Consider the following 16,461-nt stretch of genomic DNA (forward strand, 5'->3'; position numbering starts at 1 on the left):
CCAGCTCTGACCACCGCTTTCCAGGCTTGGAGACGTGGGTCTGTGTGAGCCTCAGAACCCAGACAGACAGACGCTGTTGCATGGAGCAGGATGGTGCCTGCACAGAGCCAGGCTGGGATCCAGCCCTGCGCCCAGGAGCCTGCCCCGTGCACAGTGACGGTGGAGCAGGCCAGGAATCACCTGGAACCAACTGCTTAGACGCACAGCAGCGTGGAAGATGGCTCTGGCAGCCAGTGATTACTGATGTCTGTCCGGGCGGGTGAAGGGGCCGGAAGCGCTCGTGTGCCACCCCGCCCTACACCAGGCTGGTGTGGCTAGGACAGCTTGTGGAGGCCCCTTGACCAGACCCACCTCCCAGCTGAGTGGCCCAGCCCTGCTCCCATGTGCGGGGGGGGGGGGGGGGGCAGGACAAAGGAGAGGCCTGAGCACTACCAGGCACTCTGGGGTAGTATTAAGACGGGGTTGGGGGTAACCAGTGGCCCGGGGACGGTCAGTGGTGGCCGTGGACACTGGGCCAGACGGTTCTGTCATGAGGATGGCCTGGGCACTGTGGGGCGCTCAGCAGCATCCCCGCCCCCCTCCTGGCCCAGAACTCCCCCCCCCGCCCCCCCCCCCGACGACCACAGACCACCATCCCCTGGCCTGGGAGAGCAGATCCTCACCTCCCAGCATCCACGCTCGAGCGGGTCAGGCGCTCCCGGGGGGAAGGTGATGCCGTGGGCGGGCAAAGACAAGGACACCTGCGGACAGCGGGAAGCTTCCTAAGGGACCCCCACTGGCTATTTTTAAAGTGCCGTGGTTAAAGGTCTTCTCGCCCCAGTTGTGGCGGGTGTGCTGTGCCTACACAGACAGAAACAAGGCGACTGCGTGCAGCGGGGCCTGGGGCTCCAGGCTGTCTGCGCAGCGTCTCGGAAACTCTAGAATATTCTAAAATAAAGTGTTTATTAAAAAAACATGCAACTTCATGAGTAGACCAATTAAATGAAAATAAGATATTTCCCCCCCACCTAAAAAAAAGTCTTTTTAGAGAAACCACCTAAAACATTTCCAGATGGAACGGGGTGTGTGGGTGCGGCCGTCGGAAGAGCCGGCGCCGGGGTTCATCCCCCGTCAGGCTGGAAACGTCTCTGGAACAAGGCGTCGGAAGAAACGTTTCTGGGCAGCGTGAGTGGGTGGTGACCACACCTGTCAGCCCTGCAGCCAAGCTCGGGCCACACACGGGGACACGAGAGCAGCTTCGGGCTGGTGGGGCGGTGGTCTCCAAGAATGCAGCTGCCCCAACATGGGGGGGCACCCAGGCTAGATGGGGGTGCCACTGCCACACAGAGAGACCAGACTCCCGGTCCCGATGGCAGATGGGTCTTCCACGCCCACCGGTGGGGCGGGGTGGGGGTGGGGGGGAGACCGACCCACAGCAGCACCAGGCCAACCTGAGCGAGGGCCAGGGGTGGGGGTCCCACAGCTGCCCTGGACTCGGATCCCTGCCCCTCGAGAGCCCGGCACCCTGTCCTGTCAACGACGCGGGGCAGGTTCTGCGGTGAGCCCCCCCCTTCCCCCCGGGGAAAGTGAGTCCGGGCGAGGGGAGGCCCCGGCCGTCACCGCCGGTAGCGGTAGCGCTTGAAGTGGAACCAGAGCTGGAAGATGCCGTTGGCGAACTGGCAGCGGAAGCCGTGGCGGTGGGAGTACTCCCACTCACGGTTGACGATCTTGAAGGCGATGTCCTCGTAGGGTGGCCCGGCGTGGAAGCGCAGGGTGGCGAAGTCCTTGTTATCGGCGCACGCCTCCAGGAAGTACTCGGGCGTGGAGCGCTTGTCGATGAGGTCGGGGTAGAAGATGTTGAACTTGTAGCCCTGCACGATCTTGGGTGGCGGGTTGTCGAAGTCGTAGTGCGTCTGGTTGTACTTGTTCCACTCGAAGCCCGTGTGCACGCGGTTGAAGAAGCGCGGCTTGCGGGGCCGGTACTTGTCGGCCCACAGATAGGCCTTGCCCGTCAGCGGCATCTCCACGCTGAACTGCGCCTCGTCCTGGCCCATGCCCTCCTTGGCCCGCCGGAAGAAGATGTCCTCCGCGCTCTCGCTGGCGTCCCCTGCAGGCAGAGCTGCGTGAGCCGGGGCGCAGGGGCCCTGGCCTCCCCCATCCCAGGCGTACACCCCAGAGGCAGACGGAGGCCCGGGCCGGTGCTGGCCGTCTCCACCCGTCCCCTGGCGAGCGGCCGGAGAGCCTCGTGGCTGGAGACGTACGGGGCCCCCGGGCAGCTCCCCACCCCCGCACCTGTGACCTGGAGCTGCTGGCGGGAAAGCTGCAGGCGCTGCAGGTCCTCGTCCGGCTCCAGCACATGCGCGTCCAGCGGCAGCTCGTGGGCTGTGAGCAGCCGGGGGCTGTACTTGCCCGCATCGTAGTCGTCCAGGCTCTGCTGGATCAGGTCCTCCTCCATGAGCACCGCCTCCCCGTCCGCCTCTCCCTCCACGGGCGCCACCCCTTCGGCCTCAGCCTCCCCGGAGCCACCCTCGGAGGAGGGCCCGGGCGGAGTGGGCGCTGGGTCCTCAGGCTCCAGGCTGCGGAAGGGAGCAGGCTGAGCTGGGCCGGGCGGGGGGGGGGGGGGGGGGTTGGCCCAGGGCCCCTGAGGAGGCTCTCGACTGCGGGGTGGGAGGCAGGGGACGGGAGGCGGCCTACCTGTGCCCAGGGGACGGGGGCTCCTGCTTGAGGATGGGGAACAGAGGCTCGCTCTCCACGCCCTGCTCCTGCTTCAGCTTGTACAGCTTCTGTCGCAGCACGTCCTGGTGCCGCTCTCGGAGCCTGGAACGCAGGCTGGTGGTCACCTGCCCGCCCCCCGGCCCTTGTCCTGACACCCTTCCGTGGCGAGGGTCCCGGAGCCCGGGAGAGCAGCACGGGGCCCCGGCCCAGGCCGTGTCCTCAGGCTCCGGGCTCTGGAGCACAGGGGCGGGGGGGCGCCTGGGGCCCTACAGAGGTCTACGGCTGCGGGGCGGGGGGGGGGTGCGCTGGGGGCCAGGCTTCAGCCACGAGAAAAATGGGATTCAGGTCCCAGACCCTGCTGGGAGCAGCACTCCACAGTTAGGAAGGACTCGTGTGCCACGGAGCCACCAAGCTGGGCTGCACAGGCTGCAGGCCACCAGCAGGGGGGCGTAAACCCAGAGACACTCCGTGTGGTCAGCGGCAGACGGGCGCCGTGTTTACACAGCGCGGCCAAACACGCTGAGAATTTGTACACAGAGGGTGTGGGGTGGGCGGAAGGCGGGCGGCCTCAGGGCCCCCGCCGTGATGCCTGCTGACCCCGGTGAGACTGAGGTCAGACGCTGCCGGAGGCCGGCCCCCCAGAGGCCCTGCCAGCTGCCCGGGACCCCGACTTTAGGGGGTGGGGGCTCCCCGAGGTCACGCAGGAGCCAGGCCGCGGTGGAGCCGGCTCCCGTGCCCCGCAGAGGCCGGGGGCAGTGCTGACCTGGCGCGCGCCATGTGGGCGCGGAGCTGCTGCAGGAGGCTCTCCCAGTAACCCATGTCCAGGTTGGGGCCCCCGGCCCGGATCTTGCCTTCGATGCCCTGGAAGATGACCTGCAGCTGGCTGTACGTCTTGCCCTTGAAGACCGACTGCACGTCGGAGCTGACCGAGGCATTGACCCCCTCTCGCCGCTCGCCTGCAGGGGACGGGCTGCTCAGCACCGGGCTGGGGTCCTGACCCTCCCCTTTGCCCACACTGTCCCTCCTCCGGTCCTGGGGTCCTGACTCCTCCCGGCCTCCAGTTCACCCCTGCCTCTGGCTGGATGCTTCTAACACACGGAGGGGGGGCACCAGGCCACGGACCCTATAGTTGGGATGGTTCTGACTCCATGGGCCAGGGGGAGCCGGGCAGGTGTTTTCCAGCCTCTCCCTGGTCTGACCCTCGGGTCAAGTCTGAGCGCCTCAGCCTGGGATGCTCGGCCTGCCACCCCACCCCCACCGCTACCCCCACCCCCACTGGAAGAGTAAGGAGAGATTGCCTGACAGCCAGACTCTCGGGAATTCAGATCCTACTCTGCCAGTCTCAGCTGTGTGATCTGGGGTAAGTGGTTTACCGTTTCTAGGCCTGGCTCTTCCCCCAGTAAGGAGACCTGCTCATTTCCCAGGCTCTGCAAAGTCCTGACGCCGCCCTGAGGCAAGCATGTGCCCCTGTCCTGCACCTGTCATGAGCTGCGGGCCCAGGTGCACGTCCCTCCCCTGTAGCCTGAGAGCTCCCTGAGGGCGGGGCTGGGGCCGCCTGACCCTACCAGCTCTGCACACCCGTTTCCTTGCCACTCATCAAAGACACCAAGCCCCGCCACACGTGTTGCTTCCCCGGCAACGTGATCTTCCTCGTCCGTTTTGCCTCCCAGATTGCTCCCCTTGGCCTGGAAGCCTGATTTGTGGCGTCCCCAAGGCAGGGACCTTGTGGGGCTTCAGAATGCGGCCTCCCTGGCACCGTGCTAGGCCCGCAGGGGCTCAGTGTGCAGCTGCTGGTGAATGCAGGGGTGCGCGAGCAGCACATGCTCCCTGCTCAAGAGCTGGCCTCGGCAGCCCTCCCGCTGGACACGGGGTCACAGCGGGTCAGACAGGATCACGAAGAACCCAAGTCCCTCCAGCCAACCAGTGTGGGGCCCTGGAATCAGTCCCTAGAGACTCAGCCTCTCTGCCCGACAGCCGAGCATTCCCAAGCAGCCCTAGACTCAGGACAGGCACAAAAACATTACGGGACCAAAGCTGAACTCGGTGACAACTCGCACCCGCCTGTGGGGCCGCATCCCACGTTCACGCACACAGAACTCACAACCCGCACAACCAGCACCCGCCGGCGTGGCCCCCCCACGAGCCACGCTCTGCTATACCACGGTTTGAAGAAAGGCAGGTCCCAGGTCCAGACCCCACAGGGCCCGGCTGGATCCCGGCGGGGGCTGGAGCGGCTGCACTGTGCTGATTGGAGCCCTCTCTGGGACAGCGCTCAGGAGAGGACAGCACCACGGGGAGGCCCCCAGGGAATGCAGTGGGGCGCTCGCCGCGGACGCCCACTCTTACCGTACAGGTAGAACTTCCCAGTTACCAACAAGACGAACACAAAAAAAAAGCCCAACTGAATTTGTTAAGACGACGGACGGTGCTTTGCAGGCCGCCCGGAACAATGGAGACGAGACCTTTTGGGAATCATGGCAAAAGGAGACACGGAAAAGCAGGCCTGCCTCTGAGCACAGCTGGAGCCAGCTGGGACCCCTGCCCTAACAGGTGAGGAGGGAAAGCGGGGCCTCAGCCACCACTGGGAGACAGGAAGCACCTGCAGAAGAGGGCGACCAGCAAGGGGGCCCACCGTGGCGGCGGCCGGCAAGAGAGGCCCGGGGACTCAGTGCAGGGAGCTATGCAAAGGGGGCACACAGCGGGACGGCCCTCACTCTTCCCCAGCTGGCGGGTCGGGGTCTTGGGTGTCCGAAGGAGAACGCCCTGCCCTCAGAGTTCTATCCTCAGCCCTGCTGCCACCAGCCAGAGGGGAGACGAAACACATTTCCTGACGTGCATGACGTCCAAGAACTTCCTGCTTTTTGCCCGAAACTACTGGAGAATATGTCCCACCGAGATGAGGGCACAAAGCACCAGGAAGGGAGATGTGGGGTCATAGAGAGAGGGGCTCCAACACAGCAGAGTGAAGGGAAGCCCCGCGAGGCGGGTGCGAGGAGACAGAGGGCAAGGGGACAAGGAGAAAGAGGCCCGAGGGGACGCTCCGATGAGTCCGGCCACCTCGGCAGCGGAGCTGGAGGCCTGGGGAGGCCTGTGGTCGGTGGTAGCCATGAGTACTATGACCCTCAGTCACACGGGCTAGCGCGGTCTCCAGCGCGTGACAACCATTTACTTGTTTCTTTTCACCTGACACTCCTGAAGATGTCTTGTCATCCCCGGGGGACAAAAGGGACAACCAGGCTCCCAGAAGGTCGCCGAGGTGCTCCGTGGCCTGGATCTGCACTCAGGGCCGCACCCGCCCCGGTCAGTGCCCTTCCAACCAGAGCTCTGTACCCAGCCCACTGCCGCCAAAGGAAATACCTCCTCACACGTCTCTGAGAGCAAAGACTTTCCTTTCCCTTCTCCTAAAGTCACTACAGGATGTGCCCTGCCGAGAGGACGGGGACGCAGGAAAACAATCACCACTTAGAAAGATGATGAAAGACATTCCTCTTTTTCCTAAGACGAGGAAACCAGCCCCCCACCCCGTCTGACCAAGACAGGCTTGGGGGAGGGGAGAGCACATCTCCTCGGCCACCACCACGCCTAAGAGACAGCGGAGCCTAGGACAGACGCACGATGCCCACAGGAAGGAGCCGGGTGCTGTTTAAGCGGTGGCCTCGAGGGGTGGGAATGCAGTTGGTTGTAAGTTTCTAGAATAGCAGTTCTCACCCAGGGTGATTCTGCCCCCATGGGACACCAGGTCATGTCCGGGGACACCTGCAATGGTCATGACTGGGCTGCTCCTGACACGGAGTGGGTGGGGGCCCAGTGTCTACAGTGCTCGGTATGAAGAACTCGTTCCCCCAGAAGTCATGTGTATGCGTGACCCCTCCAGGGAAAGAAAGTGAATGGAAAAAGAATATCAGGTTGAATAGACTGGGGCTCCAGGGGGTTCCCAGACAAGCGGAGTCGAGTCCCAAGTCCCACTCGCACTCAAACACACCAAGCCTCTGGCAGAAACTTGAAACCCAAACAAGCAAGCCTCTCGAGGGCGCTGCTCCCAGGGAAGCGGAGTGCGGCCCGAGGGAGTGTTTAAAGGGAGCCGGTGGGCGGGCTGCTGGGCTCTGAGCCCCCACTCATTCAGGGTCAGGAGCACCTGCTGCTGCCCCCTGGTGGCTCCCGGAGAGGCCTCCAGAGGGCCATGGAGACCCCAGATGGGGAAACTGAGGCAGGCAGCGAGCCCGTTTCCCTGGGGAGCCACCCAGACCGAGGCGGCTCCCAGCAGACCCAGCCAGGTGCCCCCACGAGCACGGTGGGCGCTTTCTGGCTACCCTGGCTCCAGCCCAGGTTACCTGGGCCCTTGCCCGAGGCCTCCAGCTTGCGGAGCTTGGCGATCTCGTCCTCCGTGATGGTGGTCATGTCCCGCCAGAAGTCTGCGTTCTTACCCTGCTCCAGCTCCATGTACACCTGGAGGAGGGAAGTGCAGGGGGCGAGCATGGCGAAGGGCGGCCCCGGGGGCCTGGGCGCGAGCAAGGCGGGGGGCCGGGCGGTACCTGGATGTCTTCCAGCAGGTCCTCCATGTCGGCTACGGTGAGGCCATTGAGGAACGTGTACGGCTCGTGCATCTCCACGGCCAGGTCGTCGTCCTCGGCACTGATGTATTTGGCCAGCAGGTCGATGGGCTTGGCCCTCCCGTCCCGGATGCGGATCTTGGAGCTGCCAGGGAGCAGGGAAGCCGCGTCAGAGCCCAGAATGCACCCCCCCACCCCTCCCAAAGACCCTGCCCTGGAGGAGTGACCCGTGTGGGAGCCAAGGGAAGAGCCTGGCCTGTGGCGGATGGTGGTCAAGGAAGTCTTCCTGGAAGAGGGGGGAGAAGGCACAGGAGCGAGACAGGGGGAAGATGCAACCTGGGACATAGGCAAGCGTGGCACCTGAAGACCCGCGGGTGGCGACACAAAGGGGCAGAGAAGACCACCTCCTCCCCGTGGGCAGGCTGCTTGGGTGGGATATCCAAAGGCCCAGTGCTGCAGCCGGGGACACGCGTCAGAGGCTGATGCTGGTCCAGCCCAAGGGAGCCCTGTAACCAGGCAGGGGGCTGGTGCGGCCAGCAGACAGCAGGACGGAGAGCGGGCCGGGAGCGGGCTCCCGGGCACACACGCCAGGCCTGGGGCTCAGACGCCTGCTGTGTGGCCTCAGGCGCTCATGAGTCCTTGTTGGTGACCAGGCCTGACGAGCACACACTCCTAGGAGCTGGGGGGTGGAGGGATGACCGTACCAGCCCAGGGTCTAGCACCCTGCTCGCTCGTGTGGCAGCACGACTCGGAGCGAGGACCATTCAGATGTCTCCTTGGCACGCGACTCAATGGCAGAGACAGGCTCAAGGAAAGAAGTGGACAGGAAGCGGTGCGCACAGTGGGGGTTGGCACCGGAAAGGCGCAGTGGGTGGCCCCCTGAAGGGCCAGGGGGACCAACCAGGGCAGAAGGCCCCAGGCAGTGGAAAGAGCGTGTAGCAAGGCTCTGGGGCAGGCAGGGCTCCGTGTTTGGGCCCAGAGGGAGGTGGCCCACGTACCGCAGCTTGGCCTGCTGCAGGTGGAAGTTGTCCTCCTGTTCCTCCCACGTCTTGAAGTGCTCCGCCTCCTTCTCCCGCTGCAGCATCTCCAGCTCCTGCTCCCGCATGGCCTTCTCCCGCTCCCGCTCCAGCCGCAGCTGCTTCACCTGGGGTGCATGGGGAGGACGGGGGGTGGAGGCAGGCCAGAACAGCCAGATGGGGGTCTCGTGGGGCCTGCCCTGGACTCTTTTAGGCCATGGGGTACCCTGGGGTCAGGGAAGCCCGAGGCTTCAGACAGACCCTAGGGCAAAGGGGCATTCTTTCTGCTGGAAACACAGCAGCCCGCAGCAGCCAGGACCATTCTGGTCACCCTGAAGGGAGTGTCTGAGGGTAAAGCCCAGAGGTCAGCAGAACTGAGAGGAGAAAGGAGACAGCTTGCTAGAGGCACGGCCCAAAACCCTGGATCCAGCTGTGCCTGAAGCCAGCCAGCCAGACTCCCCTGGACTTTCTGTGTAAGCCAATCAGGTCTCCCTTGACACAAGCCAGGCCCTCACAAGGGAAGGCCTCCTGACCCCACGCAGGCGGCTAAGGGCCACTCCACCTTCTGCAGCTCCAGCCGATTGTCCTCTTGGATTCTCTTGTTCCGCTCCTTCAGCTCCTTCTCCTCCAGGTGGCTGATCCCCTTCTTTTCCAGGGCCTGGAAGGGCCAAGCATATGCCCACTGAGCAGAGACGCCTCTCTCCCACCTTCCCAGGAACCACCCGCCAAGGGTCTTCCATGCACCCCTCCGCAAGATCCAGATCGAGATCCACCAGGCTGAGCGGTGTCTCTGAAGATGAGACCTGGAGACAGAGAGAAGTGACCTGCCCACGGCCACACCTCAGTGACTTCCACTGAAGACGCTGCCCCTTTAGTGTTCCCAGACCCAACATGATGGAACTCAGTGCTCCGGAGCAGCCTCCAGCACAGGTGAGAAGCTCGCTAACGTGCAGAGGGGAGGCAGCGCCCGCCACGGGGGCTCCTGAGTGTCACTCACGGGAGCACCTCATGTGGGACCCACTGCCCTGGTCTACACAGAAGCCTCACTGGCCCAGCTCTGCGGGGTTTAAGCCCTCGGCAGGTCAGAGGCCCACTGCGTGCGGGCAGAGGCAGGCCAGGGATGGAAGGACAGACAGACTCAGAAAGCCCATTTGCCTGGGGTCACTGTGAGGGGAATGGCCCCATGCTCACCGACCCCGGGCACCACGCAACACGGTGACTGGCTCTTCCCTGTCTGTGTCCTCACCTGATGGAGGGTGCTCGGGGTACGGGTCTGGAGACCCCGCAAGCTCTCCAATATCCCCTCACAATTACTGCCTGAGCCGGGCGCTAAGCCTGCACTTCCGATGAGCACTCCCCGCCCCCCCTGTCCCCACTCAGAGGGCTGTGCAATGGTCCCCCCGGTGCCCGGGAAAATGTGCCTCCAGCAGGACACAGGGCTGCCCGGCTTGGGGCCACCCCCGGATGCCCAGGCCGCTCCCTGGCCTCCCCAGCCTCAGCCTGGCCTGCCGCCGCACGTACTGACAGTGACCGTATTTGTCCCCTACAGCCACACAGAGGAGTAACTGAGGGCATGGAGGAGGAGCTGGGCAGCCCTGGTTCCAACAACAGCTCTGCCGTTCATGAGCGGGGAGACCTTGGGCGAGCAACTCAGTGGCCCGACGCTGACAAGGCCGCGTTAGGGAGAGTCGGCGCGCGGAGAGCACTCTGCACGAGGCTGGCAGGGAGCGTGCGTTAGCGTTCCACATCGTGACTGCCCACGCTGCCAGCCAGTGGCCCTGGGACAAGGGGACAGACGTCAGACGTGTGATGCTGCCCAAACTGTGGGCTTGTCTTGAGAGGCCTCAGAGGCTGAGCTGGGGTCGAGCCCCCACGTGCTTATCACCAGAGGGGCTGATGAAGCCCTCCCGTGGGGCGAATTCCCCAAAGCCACCATGGGCTCCAAGAAAGACTCGTTGGGGAAATGCCTGAGCACACGTGTGTACAAACCACCCCGAACTTGTTCATTCGACACGTAACTGAGTGCCGACCGTGCGCCAGGCTCTGGGGGCAGAGTCTGCCCCGTTGAGCTCAGTCTGGTGGGAATCTCACATTATGAACCAGAGCCTGTGTTTAGATGTCCGCTTTGCAACAAGACCTTTCTGGACTTGCTTATTTTTTATTTTTTTAAGATTTTATTTATTTATTTATTTGACAGAGATAGAGACAGCCAGTGAGAGAGGGAGCACAAGCAGGGGGAGTGGGAGATGAAGAAGCAGGCTCATAGCGGAGGAGCCTGATGTGGGGCTTGGTCCCATAACGCCGGGATCACGCCCTGAGCCGAAGGCAGACGCTTAACCGCTGTGCCACCCAGGCGCCCCGGACTTGCTTATTTTAAACCACAGCCACGGCATCCTGACGCCTGCCTGCCCTCTCTCCTCCGTGCACCTGGCTAGTCTACTTATTTCCAGTTGTCCCCCCTGCCCAGAAGCTGCCAGCTCCGCAGGGGTCTGCCTCTCCAGCTCACTGGTGCACGCCCGGCCCGCACGGCCCCCGGCCCCGGAAAGTACATGGGACAGGTGAGTCAGTGAAGTGCTAGAAGGGGAGACGCAGCACCGGGACCTACGGGACCACGGGGGGCCAACAAGGCTCTCAGGAGAGGGACCAGGTCAGCTGAGATCTGAAGGAACAAGAAAGCAGCAGCCATGGAGAGGAGGAACGGTGAGTACCAAGGCCCCAAGGTGGCATGGGCCAGCGTGCTCCAGACGAAGGTCTGGAGTACATGTGGTGAGTGGCCGATGCCATGGCATCCGACTATGCCCGCCTCTCACCAGCCCAGGCCATCTGCCTCCCCGTCACGGATGCATGTTATGTTACGGTTAAACCGTGTCCTCTGAAAAGATACATCACCTTCCCAACCTCAGAACCTGGGAAGGGGATCTTACATGGAAACAGGGTCTCTGCAGATGTAATGAGTTAAGATGAGGTCATATGGGGTGAGGCTGGGCTCTAAACCAATGACGGGCGTCCTTACAAGAAGGCAGAAAGGGGGACACACAGGCAAGATGGCCATGTGACGATGATGACAGGGGAGGAGGTTGGGGTGAAGCAGCCACGAGCCCAGGGTCTCCAGCAGCCACCAGAAGCTGCAGGAGGCAGGCGGGCACTCTCCTCTAGAGCCTCCGGAGGGAGCGGGACTCTGCCAACATCCGACCTCCAAAACTGGGCAAGAAAATCTGTGGGTCTAAGTCCTGTGCGCAAGGCCACCACTGGCGAGTAAGGGACCCGTTTGTGAGACGTCAGCACCGAGACGACTGAGCACCTGTAACCGGAATCCTGTCTTGGGAGTGTGAGGCAGAGAACCTACTTTCCAGTCGTGTTTGAACTTAGCCCGTGTTTTGGGTGGAGCGCCTGAAATTCTACACGGCGGGAAAGCTCACGCATTAAAAGCCACCAGACACCAGGGTGTGTGCACGTGCGCACGTATAAAATCAACTGTGAGCGGCAAGCAGCACCTGCGAGCGCGTGCTATGAGTGCTAAATCCCGTCCCTTGAAGCAGAAATCGTAAAAGGCACATAAAGCAAAACCACGAGGAAGGCAGGAAGAAGCTGCCAAGGACACGCACCACACGCCGAGGCCGGACACAGGCTCACCTTGTTCCAGATGAAGGTGCCCAAGAGGTTGTTGTCGCCGAAGGGGTTGTCGGTGTTGGTGTAGCCCATGTACTCCTCCCCCCAGCCCATCTTCTCCCGCTTCTTCCGCTCCTTGGCCTCCTTCTTGGCCAGCCGCCGCGCCCGCTTCTCTTCGGGGGTCTCGAAGGCCTTCATCAGCTCCTCCTGCTGCTTCCGCTCCTCCCGCAGCCGCAGCCGCTCCTGCAAGCTCTGCTGTTGGCTCAGGGCTGCCGCGGCCTCCCGGGGGCTCTGGGAGCGGTCTGGGGAGGCCGAGCTGGATGCCGAGGAGCCCGGGGACCAAGAGCGTGTCCGCCGCCGGTGGGCCCACCGGCCCCGCCGCTGCTCCTGCTGCTCCTCATCCGAGTCGGACTGAGAGGACCGGTCCTGTGAGCGCCACCGTGGTGGCAGGGGGCTTGGGCTCTGCCTCCTTCGCCGCTGCCACCTTTCCTCCTCCGAATCCGACCTGTGGAGGGAATCACGAAGGTCTGCTTACTGCCTCCCGGTCAGTCGTTTGCGTGACAGATGCTTCCTGAGCAGCTGCTGTGCCAGGCGCTGTTCTAAGTTCTGGGGACACGGCAGTGACCAGCAGTGACACCGACGGTCCCTGCCTTTGGGAGACTCACATCACAATAAACAAACTTATCACAATAATTATTATCACAAATAGACACGCAGCATGCCACTAGACAGTGCTAGAAGTCACAAACAAGAGTGACTTAGCCTGAGGACATGGAGATCTGGGGCAACTCTGGAGGAAATGGGGGAGGATGCTACAGGGAGGGAGTGGTCCGTGAAGAGGGCATAGCGAGAGCAAAGGCCCCGGGGCAGGAATTTACTTGGCATGCTCAAGAAGCAGCAGGAGGCCCATGTGGCTAGAAAAGTGGGAACAAGGGGGAGTGAGCGAGGGACAGCAGGGAAGCTGGCTGGGGCCTGGTGGTGCAGAAGCTGTACGTGTAGAAACCAGAGGACCTGATCTGCCCAAGGTGACAAGAGGGAGCTTACAGGAGAAGGTGAAGGTGGTGTTTAAACTGGTCCCACAGGACAGGCAAGAGTGAACTGGAGTAAGACTGGCAGGACTGAAAAGCCAGGCAAAAAACACTGTGAACAGGGAACGGAATGCACGAGCTGTAGGGATCGATTCTTTAATGGTCACGGGCCTTTGAAGGCGTAGAGGAACAACCACGTCTCTTTATTTTGTTAAATGCTTCGCCTATTAAGCTCACGTCAAAAAGTCACCATGGAAACCAATTATTTTGGAGTCTCTGTATGCAAACTACACATTTGATCAAATTTTCGTTAACATTGCCAACTCGAATTACGTACCCAGGACGGCTGATTCTTGTCATTCAAATACTAGGAAACAGCAGATATAAAAGATGCACAAATGACAACAAGACTTACTACTGCACGTGAACCCATGCGGAAAATGGCAACACCCGGGGCTCACACCAGCGCCAGCAAACTTTCTCTGTAAAGAGCCAAGCGGTCGAGGACACAAGTCTGCCGCTCCGCTGTTGCAGAGCAAAGTAGCTCCGGACACACAGGAACAAATGGGCGTGGCTGGGTCCCAATACGCTTTTACTTCTGCACACCAAAACTTGAATGCACTCGAGTATCTCATAAAATTTTCACATGTCATGAAATTCTATTCCTCTTCTGACCTTTCCCCTCACCATTTAAAAATGTAAAAACCAGGGGCACCTGGATGGCTCAGTCAGTTAAGCATCTGCCCTCAGCTCAGGTCATGATCTCAGGGTCCTGGGATCGAGTCCCGCATCAGGCTCCCTTTTCAGCGGGAAGCCTGCTTCTCCCTCTGCCCCTCCCCGCTGCTTATGCACGTGCCCCCGAGTGCTCTCTCTCATAAATGAATGAAATCTTAAAAAAAAACCCATGTAAAAACCATTCTTGGTTCACAGGCTGCAGGCTGCCAAGCCCTGGTTTAAACCATGTCTGCGTTATTTCCGTTCTGCTTCTTATAACTTCTTGGAAGTCCTGAGTTGCAATGATCTTATGAGACTCAAAAAGAAAAACCACTTTCTCAAACGTAGAGGGCAATCAGCCACGTCGGACTACAGCCCCTGTGGCCACAGTGTGAACAAGCTGACAGGATGGAAGACAAGGCATGCTGGGAGAGGCCCCAGGGAGGTCGTGAGTACACAGAGGAGCAAACTTGGACCACAGTGGGGCAGGGACTGGCCTGAGGGTCACAGCCAGTTAGAGGCTGAATCAGCCTGGGACCTAGGTCTGGAATTCAGTCCCTGGTACCGTCTGGTCCCTTTGTGCTGGAGCAGGCTCAAGCCAAGTCTGGAGAGGTGTCCCATTTTCAAAAAGACACGACTGTGGGCCGTGGGGAGGCTGAGACCCAGGTCCTAGGAGTCATCCCAGGCCTGCCACCTGTCGCCAAGAGTTCTTTCGTCTGACACCCACTTCCAATTGCAAGTGCTGTCACCCCTACTTAGGAAATACCTCTCAAATCTGCCCATTTCCCCACTGTGCCTCCCACTCCGAAAGCCACCACCATCTGTTGCCTAGACAACCGTACCATCCTCCTCCTCCCTGTTGTCACTCCCGCCAACCTCCTCAGTCCCTTTCCCACGTGAAAACCGGAAGAAGTTCCACAAAGTAAGCCAGACCACATCACTCAAAAATCTTTCCATGGCTTCCTACTTCCTTTGGAATAGCAGCCAAACCCTTCACCACGGTACACAAAACGGAATGATCCGGTCTCCTCTTACCGCCCCGACCTCCTCTCCCACTTCCCCTCCGCCCCGCCTCGCTCGCGGCGCTCCTTTACTGTTCCTCCAACCACCAGGTGCGTGCCTGGAGCGCCTCTCGCTTTCCTTTCGCTGCCTAACTGCGACTCGCACTTGGATGTCCCCTTCTCCAGGAAGCCCTCTCTGACTAATTCGAGGATCTCTGGCTCCCCGAGGGCGGGAGCCGGATCCCCCACGCCGTTAACGCAAAGACCCCACCTCCGCTCCCGGCTCTGCCGCCTCCGCCTGCGCCGTACTTCGTCGTCCCGGCGCCGGCGGTTTCGCCGCCCATGGCTCCCGCTCCGACTCCGGCTCCGACTCCCGCTCCGTCGCCTGCGGCCCCTGCGACCAGCCGACCGGGAGCGCGAGCGTGTATCCCGACCCATCAGCTGAGACCGTGGCGGCAGCGCTGACACAAATATCCGGGGCCTGCGCCGGGGGCCTTCCTCCCCAGCGGCGCGTGCCGGGCTGCCCCGTCTGCGCCTGAGCCGGGAGAAGGAAACCGTCCCGCTGCCCCATCCCGCAGGAACTCCCACGGCCCATAACCTCTCCACTGTCCTCAAACGTGGCCCGTGTGACGGACTCCGGCCAGGCTTTCGTCTCCAGGGTTGAGGGCTCGCCCTTTAGGCAATGCTAGGGGCAGCTCCATGTGGGTCCTCGCGCCTTCGGGGAGGGGGAAGCCAAGGACTGTGGGCGGAGCAAGAGCGAACCAGGAACAGCGAGTGGGGCGGAGCCTCGGCAGGCGGGACCCAGAAGAAGAGGGTCTTAAGGAAAGTGGAGCCGGCGTGGGCGAGGCCCAGAAGGCGGGATCAGGAGGAGGCGGGGCCTCGGGGCGGGGCTAAAGGGAGGCGAGCGGGTGAGGTCTCTGGGCCGGTGCAGGCGCGGATGCTGCGAGATCCCAGGTTCGAGTCCAGGCCTCTAAAAAAGGCGACGGACGGAAGCCAGGTCGGAGACTGAAAAGCCTTGAGGCTGGGCCAACCTTTCAGAGTCACCACCATGCTGCATCGCCCGCAAAGACGCGGAAACTGAGACTCAGAGATGGAAAGTCACTTTACAGTCCCCCCCCCCCCGCCCCCAGCCCCAAAGAGGCAACATGGAGCTGGGATCTGAACTGGGGTGCAGCTTTGTTCTGTGGGTGCTGGGGAGTCATGGGAGGGTTTTGAGCAGGGAGAGAGGGTCGGGGTGGGCTGGTTGTTAGGTGGAGTCCCTGCTGGGCTGGTGGCCAGGAAGGACTACAGCAGATAGGGCTGGAAGACCCTGAAGTCCCTGCTCCAAGCTCCCCCAGCCCACCCCAGAGGATGGTACTTCATGTTCTAATTTAAGCTCTTCAAATGTTTATCTTAACATACAACTCCATGACCTCATCCTGGATGCTAGCTTTGCACGCTCTGCTTGGTGCCAAGGCACAGGGTGCGGCTGGTGACATGGAGGAATTTCCAAAGACCATCTCCTGCCACCCTGATAACAAGCCAGCTCCTCAGGGGATGTAGATAAAACGTGAGGCAGGCTGGCCCTGTGATTTTCAACACGCAGACGTATCTCTCAGGGTATATGCGTACTCTTCTTTGGACATGACGGTAAGCACATTCCAGATCATCTCGTCTGCACGTCTGGTTTATAAAGGAGTTGTGCTGTTCTGCATCATGATGGAACTGGGTTTCCAAGTGCCTGCTTACGGGCGGGATCTTACTTTCAAAGCAGCGTTTCTCCAGTTGTGAATCCTGGAGAAATATTTTCCCCTTAAAAGGGGTCCATGCATTACTCAATTCGAGCAACTCTGGCAGAACCAATACAAAC

General features: G+C 61.6%; 1 protein-coding gene across 1 annotated transcript; it reads right to left on the bottom strand.

Annotated features, from left to right (window-relative positions):
- Positions 1–923: 923 nt before the first annotated feature.
- On the bottom strand, positions 924–15,084 carry CACTIN (cactin, spliceosome C complex subunit). Its single transcript, XM_026481061.4, has 10 exons — positions 14,884–15,084; positions 11,894–12,374; positions 8,823–8,918; positions 8,243–8,388; positions 7,227–7,389; positions 7,026–7,140; positions 3,458–3,650; positions 2,674–2,796; positions 2,272–2,555; positions 924–2,086 (listed from the first exon to the last, which is right to left on the bottom strand). The coding sequence occupies exons 1-10, from the start codon at positions 15,048–15,050 to the stop codon at positions 1,596–1,598; spliced, it is 2,259 nt and encodes a 752-aa protein (XP_026336846.1). The 5' UTR covers positions 15,051–15,084; the 3' UTR covers positions 924–1,595.
- Between the last annotated feature and the right edge of the window lie 1,377 nt (positions 15,085–16,461).

The sequence above is a fragment of the Ursus arctos genome, unplaced genomic scaffold (assembly GCF_023065955.2).
Source record: "Ursus arctos isolate Adak ecotype North America unplaced genomic scaffold, UrsArc2.0 scaffold_14, whole genome shotgun sequence".
NCBI lineage: Eukaryota > Metazoa > Chordata > Mammalia > Carnivora > Ursidae > Ursus > Ursus arctos.